The 8,791-nt window shown below is 43.6% G+C and overlaps 1 protein-coding gene across 1 annotated transcript; it reads right to left on the bottom strand.

Moving 5' to 3' along the window:
- Positions 1-331: 331 nt before the first annotated feature.
- Positions 332-8,398, bottom strand: LOC117702867 (disks large homolog 5-like). The gene is made up of 5 exons (XM_076928229.1): positions 8,269-8,398; positions 7,273-7,435; positions 5,967-6,098; positions 5,094-5,280; positions 332-527 (listed from the first exon to the last, which is right to left on the bottom strand). The coding sequence occupies exons 1-5, from the start codon at positions 8,384-8,386 to the stop codon at positions 522-524; spliced, it is 606 nt and encodes a 201-aa protein (XP_076784344.1). The 5' UTR covers positions 8,387-8,398; the 3' UTR covers positions 332-521.
- Between the last annotated feature and the right edge of the window lie 393 nt (positions 8,399-8,791).

Raw genomic sequence — 8,791 nt, 5'->3', positions numbered from 1 at the left:
GGCTGGGAACTAATAATGAAGCCTAAGCCACATGCTACTTGAAGATGTCCATTCCTGCCTCATACTTCCAGTGTTAGAAGACAGTGAACCACACATGAATACAGAAGGTCTCATGAGGGAAAAATTAGTGATTACATTTTTATCCATGAAAATACATTAAATTTATTCAATACCAACTTAAAGTGGGGGAGTCAATATATATAGTAAATAAAATTAGTAAAACAACAAATTAATAACATAACAAAAAATAAACAACAAAACTTCAAAAGAAAACAAGGAAACCACATACTCAAAGCAATCAAAATTCTAACCAAATCCAAAACATTATAATTAAACTAAGAAGCATTCTTTATCTGCAGATTTTACAGCACAGACCTACAGCTTGTTACTGGCCTTGAAAATATTGTCTAAAGGCTGCCAATGATGGTAACAATCATGTCAACATGTGCTCTCCTTGTGAAGAGTTGTGTCTGAGGGAAATCTTGACCTGGTCTGCCTGTTTAAGCTTCAGGAGGAGTATTTCAGACCTAGGGGAGGAAGAGACAAAGGCCTGTTGAGGACCTGCCATGTCAGCTATCCAACAAACACCAGCTTTATTGAGCAGGACAATCCAGTATGACCTTTCAGCCTAATGTCATTCCCTGTATCCCCAAAGGAGAAAGGCCACAGAGCACCTGGGCCTGGGATTTTTTCTCAGATTTAAAAAATGGCTTAAAAGTGAACAGTGAACTACACACTGTACTGGAGTTAGAATAAAACACCACATTTCTCCAATGGTCCATATATATTATACTGAAAAATAACTGTGTAGCAATGTCTGAATCAAACACTATACAGAGACATTCTAGGGAACCTAGCGACCATTGAAGTGAAGGCTCTTATTATATCTGGAGTGCAGGAACCTGCCTGGTTCTACTTGTGAACCCCTCCATCTGTGACTCTTCAGAGAAACCATCTCACAGGAAATCCATGCTCACTGAAGAGATACTATAATCAGCAAGAGTGTGCTGCATGCAAATCTTCCCAAGGGAAAGCCTTGAACTTTAAAACAAATATTCATGAAGGAAAAAGGATACCCCTGCTATATTTATAGTTACTGTGGTATTATTTGTGGGGTGACTTAAGGGACAACAGGCTCAGGTCATACCAGAGAGCTCAGAAGGGAAGAAAGAGTACACAATCGACACAAACTCTGTGGATCACAAGAATGATCATGGACAGGATTTCTTTTAAACTAGATCAGAACAATATTCTGAGCTCTCCTAGGTGACTGAGGCAGAGAATCATGTGGAAGGCCTGAGACCCAAAAATACAGTTATACAGGTATAGGAAATCTTCTTGGCTCCTGCTATCCCATCCTAGTACCTCATATCTCAGAGACAGCAAAATGATCCTGCATTGTTTGAGCCCAGCAATGGACACACACACACACACACACACACACTAACACATACATAGACACACACACAATCACACTCAAAGACAGACACACACATTCCTGAACACACACAAGCACATGTTCATACATACAGTTGCAGAAACATTTTGACTTTCCCTGTTCATGTTAATATAAGAGATCATCCAGGACACTATAAAGCCATAAGAAATAAACCCTTGAATTGACAAAATCCTGGAGAGAGATCTCAGTGATTAGGAGCTGATTTGTCTTTTGGAAGTCCTCAATTCAATTCCCCAAAACTGCAAGGTAGCCTACAAACCATCTTAGTAAAATCAGATGCCCTCTTCTGGTGTGTCTGATGAGAGTGTACTCACAAACACAATCTGAGTACATTTTTAAAAAAGAAAAAAGAAAAAAGAAACTTGAATGGGACACGAACATAGTAGGCATAGCCTATAGACAGCTCAATAAAATAAATGCTTTTCCCTAATAAACAAAGGATGGAAATATGGGGTTTTGGCCTGCTATGCAAGCCTGCTTAGGAAGTTCCCAAGGCTGTGCAGAGTCGGCTTGGTTCCCAGCAAAGGCACATGGGATCAGGGTGGACAAGCCAGTTACTGCCTGTTGCTCACTGTTTCTCAGGGATTCTAAAGTTAGCAGCATCTTTCAACAGGCCCTCCATTTTCCACAGCCTGTGTGGTTTTGTAACCAAAGCTATGAGGCCAGACAACTAGGAAATCTCTGTAACCACGATGCAAAGTGAGACTTTTCTTCACATAAGGAGATCCTGTCCGGGATAATTTGTGGAAAATATGTCTAACTAGTTCAAGACAAAATGGTGGTTTGTATGATCACCCTAGGCAATAGTCCATGGAAGGGCTGGACTACAGTATACTTGTTCGCTCCTTGACTGAAGAACTTCTGGATAGTTTCTACTTCAGGGCAACTCTGTGAAGTACCACTACAACCATGAGGTGCCCTAATTTCTCTGTGGACACCTACTTCTTGTTCTGGAGTCACTGGGTCAATGGGGACTACAGAAACTAGACACTTTCTGAAGAGTTGTACATGGCTTCTCACAGGGCTGCCCCATTTTATATCATCAGCCATGTCTGAAGTTCCTCTTTTCTTCCAGCCCCCCTTGAGGATGATTTTAACTCAAAGCAAATCACTTCTGAATGACAGTCTTTACAGAGTGCTACAGACAGAACACAGGGTGAGTGCTTTAGACTACCAGGAGCCTAAGGGGCTGTCTGAGGCAGCCCTGTTCTAGCACCTCATCATAGGTATGGGCCTTCTGCTTGATGCAGATGCAACACCAAGCAACTCAGTGTTTCACAGAGTTATACCCAGGACAAACTCCAAGGTCAAGGATAACTGAGTCAAGCTTAGGCAAAGTTGGAAAAATGGTAGGAGGTAATGAGGAAAACAAACTAGGATGCTGAGAAGATGCAATGAGCCACCTGACCTTCGAGCAGGCAGTCACTATCCACCAAGAGCAGAGAGGTGGACACAGACCCTTAGCCACCCTTGTTGGCTCTCAGGCCCATGGATTTGACACAGCAGCCTCCTACTCACCTCCATGTACTAAAGTGTTTGTTTTTCTTACAAGTGATTTCAATATGGGTAAATAGATTTCCCTCTATAACCAGTTTCAATAGTGATAAATAGATTTCCCACTACCAATAGTTGACAATCTGACTTTACACCACTATTTGTCTCCTTTTGTTCTATTGAGCTAGGTGTAGCAGCATGATGACCTGCTGCTCTGTTTCATGTTTCCTTGATGCAAAGTGAACTGACACTGACACTGTGGTGAGCCCCACACTCCCATCTTAGAACAAGAGGCTGGTGTTCAGGTCCATAAGTTTCCTTTGAATAGGACATCCTTGGGGCCACCTTTTGTCTAATGTGTGCAGCCAGCTGTTGCTGAGCACCCCTTTGTGCCCCATATCCTGCTGTGCTTACAAGAGTTACATGTCTGCTTTCTGGTTGTTCCTCACATGGGTGGGCCTCCAAACCCCGGGTTAGGAAATTGTAATGAATGAAAAAAGGACAGGGAAGTAGAAACTGAAGTCACATGGTAAGATTTCAGAAGGGTGGGCTAGGCTAAATGTGAAATTATTGACTTTTAAGTGTTGGCAACATGGGTTCTGTTTGTTTGATAAAGGGTTGAATAACTCAACTGTGGGTTATGTGGAGCCTAGGTGTCTTGGGTAAGACCCATCCTGGCAAACAAACGCCCTCCTCCTTTCCCTGCTGATTTCAGCTGAATGACAAGAAAGCTCATAAGAAGGCACAGTGGGCCAAGTTGTGTGTCTGAAACCGGAAGCAGACAGCATTAGCTTCTTCCATGTTAAGAAATTGTTTTCTTACATCAGCAACAGGAAAACTCAAAACAGTGAAACATGTAAACATGTTTTTCCTCTCTGTGAGTAATGAATACTTGTAGCAGTTAGTTGAGACAAAGCAATTACAGGAGCTCTGCCTGGGAGATGACAGAAGATTCAAAGATGCTGGTCAGACAGCTTAACCAAAACAGAAAGACTGATCAAAACCACATGGAATTAACTGGCCACTCAACACACGCATCAATATACGTATTGTCTCAGATATGCATATGACCCCCATCCCCACACACACATACCAGAAATCATAAGTGAGCAGGAAACAGTAAGGAGACCAAAATGCAGGAGGAACCACTGAACGTCGACTGTGAATATCTAATGTTTCATGTGAGACACAGGACACTGTAATCCATCCCGTGGGGACTAAATAAAACTTAGTAACTTCTGCAGACTAGGTTGAGATAGTTTGAGAAATCATTTTCTTGAAGCCTCACATCTCTCACCCCAACTCTCAGCCTGAGAGAAGTCTTTCAAACATCCCTGTTCATCCAGTCAGCTCCTGAATACAAGCTACAGGAAAGAACTCTAGCGACACTGACAGAAACCAGGACTGATGAGCTATCTGTCAGGCTCTGTCAGTATGAACCAAGGTCTAGGCTCAGTTAGGAGACCATCTTGCAATTCAGGGGTTGAGGAAGAGAAAAGACACAAGCCCTCCACCCCCACCTTTTTTTACTTAAATAATTTTTGTTAGATATTTTATTACATTTCAGATGTTATCCCCTCTCTTCATCTTCCCCACCCAGAAACTCCCTTTCCAATCCCCTTACTCCTAATTCAATGAGGATATACCACCACTGACCCCCCCATACACCTACATGCCCTTGAATTCTCCCACACTGGGGCATCTAGCCTTCATGGGACCAAGGACCTCCTCTCCCACCTACATCTGAATAGGCCATCCTCCCCTATATATGCAGCTCGAGTCATGGGTCCAAAGCAAACCAGCTACAGGCCCTGACTTCATCACTCAATGTTCTGTGCTACTGCAAAGGAGGCAGCCACATAAAACCCCTCTAGTACAATGGCATGTAGGAGTGTAATGTGTGTTCACCCCATCTATCTTAATGAACTTCAGCTTGTAGTTGATCAGGAGGGTGTGCTTGCCAATCATCTAGTTTTTGAGAGTGCCTAACTCCAAAGAAAGTCTTGTAAATGATCACAGAACAACTGGATGAGAATTAGGAGAGTGCCTGGACAAGGTGGAGGATGGTTATCTGGGCTTGACATTATTTATGGTTAGACATGAGAGCAACATGCTCCTAAACATCTTCCATGCATCTTACCTGTTGGATATACTTGGAAAATTTGTCATAGATCTTCATGCTGGCCTCCACACATAGCCTCCTTGTTTCCTTAGAGCACACTTCCAGTGTAATCTGTTCCTTAAGCAGCTGCCTGTTTGCATTCCAGAGCATTTTTACTTCACTCTTCATATGAAGAGACTCAGTCAGGAGGTGACAGTTCCTGATGCTGAACCACAAAGAAGAAATGGTGATTATTCCCAGGCACCATCCATCTTCCTCCCACTTCTCCAAGTACCATCCCTTCTCATCATGGGCCCTGATCCCCAGATAGCCCCAGACTACAGACCAGAGTAGCCATGGGACCTCACATATAGGAAGGTCAAATCCAGAAGAAAGCAACATTCCAGAAGACTCAAGGTACTTCTGAAAACCCTGACACCAACAGTGACTCATGTATCTCCCAGAAGAGGACATGGGACCCATGACTGCATATATGTCTTTGGTATTAGAGAACCACGTCTAGGTAGAGACAGGGCAAAGCTTCCCTAGGAGAAGAGAGAAGACCCAACAGATACACATCATTCTATGGGTCTCATGCAAACCAGATCTGTAAATGTGTTTTCAGTGCCCCAGAGACTCAAGGTTGATTGATGTCTCCATCAAGGTGCACACCTTTTCTATTTAGAGGATACTGACTTTGGAAGGACAATGATTGGAGGGGCTCGCAGCCTCATCACACTTGATCAAAATTATTCCAAGAGGTCACAATCCTAGAGCCTTTCTTTGAGGAAGGAAGCTTCCTGTTGAGAGGCAAACAGTATAGAACCAGAGTCTTCACTTTGTTTTAAAGACAATGATGGGCAGACACATTCTGTGCCTAGTGCTGGGGAAACAACAGTGTTAGTCACTCACCTGTAAAGTTGATTATTTTTGGTCAACTCCTGGCACTTGTACAAGGCCTCACTGATCTGCTGCGGAATGTTTTTGAGCTCGCTCATCACCTGGTCGTGTTGCGTCACCAGCATCATCATCTCAAAGTTGAACCTGTGAAAGAATGTGGCCCAAGGAGCAAATAATCCCTGAACTAAGGATTCAAGGATTACATCAATTCAAGTTGAATCGTGAGCTACCCCAGCCCATATATGCCACAACCTGATGCCTTTGTACTGGGTCCTCTTGGTGCTTATTAAACTTGTTACACTTGATCTGGGCACAGTAGAGCTAGGGAACTAAAAAATGGGAGCTAACCTGCTTTGGCTTCATGAGGGGTCTTGAAGGAATAGATTAGGTCTTCAAGAACTTTCCAGGAGCCTGTGCCACAGTCCTGAGTCAAAACTAAACCTGTGATGACACTTTTTCACCTTGTAGACAAGGTTTTCTCAATCCTTGGTTCTAGCACTACATAAATTCCCAAACTTCAGTATTTACAGGAAAAAGGGTTTACTGCCTATATCAGGATTTTCTAATGCCCATCAGAGGTGCGGACAGAGGTCATGTGTTATGATGCTACAAGTGACCCTCCATGGCCTCATCACTATCATTACCTAAAAAGTCAGTCAGGTAAATTCTCCAGCCCCATCATACTACACAGACTCCCTGGACCTTAAGTGGAATACACACACAGACATACACACACACACACACACACACACACAGACATATACACACACACACACACACACATACACACACATGCACTGTCATAATGCCAAATACATACAGTGATGTGACATTATACCAGTGTAAAATGAACAGAATTTGAGAAAAGCAGTGATGACTTGGCAGAAATCTACTCACTCACACTGAGGGACAGCATATAGAACCAGGGCCTCCCAGTTGTTGACAGGACTAAATGGACCCAAAGCAGCTCCAGAAAATTACAAAAATGATTCACCATAAACACACAGCAGCTAGCATCTCCCACAAAGCAATACCAGTCCAAGCATCTTAAAATGCATGATAAGAGCTCACACACTAATACTGCTATTTCCTGAATGATTCATGCCACAGGCTATAGTTTTCTTTTGGAGGAATCAAAAGAGCTTGTGACCCCATTTCACTCCTGTCTGAACTTCAAGTTCTGTGTCTAATATCCAATCAGCAAAATGCATTTGGACATGAGGACAGCCTGGAGTTGTAGCCTCCTGTGATATGTGGAAATCTAGGGTCAACAGAGAGGGCCCAAGATAGTCAGCTGAGAACTGGGCATAATGATTACCTGTTGTTCAAATCCTTGTCACTATAAAGTGCCAGGATGCCCCGGAGTTCGTCCCTCTCGTTCTTCATTCTTTCAAGGTCCCTTTTGAGCTTCTCCAACCTCTTCATTCTCTGCTCCTGCTCACTGATGGTGTAGGCTTGGGAGGACTCTTTCCCAACAGACCCTTCAGGTAGAGAAACACAAGGAAACTTGTAGGGAAAATACGACAGGGAAAGGAGAAACCATACTTACTCCCACAGAGAAGCCTGAGGAAGAGGGAATTCTAGAGACACAGTGAATTCCTGAAAGGGCAGGAAAGCTATCTTCAAGCTGGACTCCTCACCTATGTCCCTGCTCCCAACCACCATCACTAAACATATGGCTCAGTCCCTACTGCAGTCCCACTAACCCTGATGTGCTTAAGCTTTCCCAGTCAAGAAGAAATTGAGGGCATTGTCAGTTTATATCTGAAGATGTAGTCTGTATTTCTTAGCACAAAAAAAAAAATTGACCATAAACACCAGCATCAAACATCTCCCACAAGCCAACACCTATCCTTGCTTCTTAAATGCATGATGAGAAACAACACACTACTACACTTATCCGAGACTGTAATTCAGCCCACATCATGTGTGTTCCAGACCAAAGTCTCTGAGACCTTGATACTTGACAAGGGGATTATCCCTCTCTGTACTTGGCATCAAATATTCATGTAACCTACAGGAATCTATTGAGGATGAAATGCTTCAGCACTCTCTCCTGAGAGCAAGTCTTTGTTATTCTCACAGAACTTTCTCCTGGCATCCTTTGCCATTCAGCAGGAAATTCAGATCTCTCAGCAAACCAACTACAGGCTTGTCAATTCTTGGATCTCTGCCAAAGTAATCATCAGAAATTCTGGACTCTGGGTCTGCTATTGAGGAATGGTGAGGCTCCAGATGCTAAGCCCTTCTCCTGTAAGGACCTATTCAAGGCCCCTCCTCCAGGAAGCTTCCCCATGCACTGCCCAGGACTCACTGTGTCTTCCCCAGGGCCATCTCCTTCTTCCTGCTTTACAGAATGCCTTCTGCCTAGGTCTGGTCTCTGGTTGTATTGTATTGTCCCTACGAAACAGCCTGAGCAGCATGGACAACATGACTGTTTGTGAACCCAGAGGCTCTGAAGGAATACCTCACAGGCAGTTGGTGTCTCCACGACACTGGTGACATCACAGAAGATTCTAGGGTTCTAGTGGATACAAGAGATTGTCCAGGGAAGTGACTTCTGATGAGGTCACTGGAACTGCCATGGCTTACCTGCTTGGCCAGCTTGCCCCACATTGACCAGTTTCTGAGGTGCCCTTTCCTGGAGTCTCTCTTTTGACTCAGGGGATACCCCTTGACAACTTTTCCTTTTAAAGCTAGAGATTTCTCTCTGTTTCATTACAAGTTAAGCACTTTGGATGGGAGAGTTAGTTAGGGCCTTGGCATGGGCAGCTCATCTTTGTTAGTACCTTAAGGTCTAGGGTTCTTGCTTGAGGGAGATTCTTCTCCTGATAAAT

This window comes from Arvicanthis niloticus, chromosome 2 (assembly GCF_011762505.2).
Source record: "Arvicanthis niloticus isolate mArvNil1 chromosome 2, mArvNil1.pat.X, whole genome shotgun sequence".
NCBI lineage: Eukaryota > Metazoa > Chordata > Mammalia > Rodentia > Muridae > Arvicanthis > Arvicanthis niloticus.
Note: the sequence above shows the minus strand (reverse complement) of the source record. Positions and strands in the feature narration are given on the sequence as shown.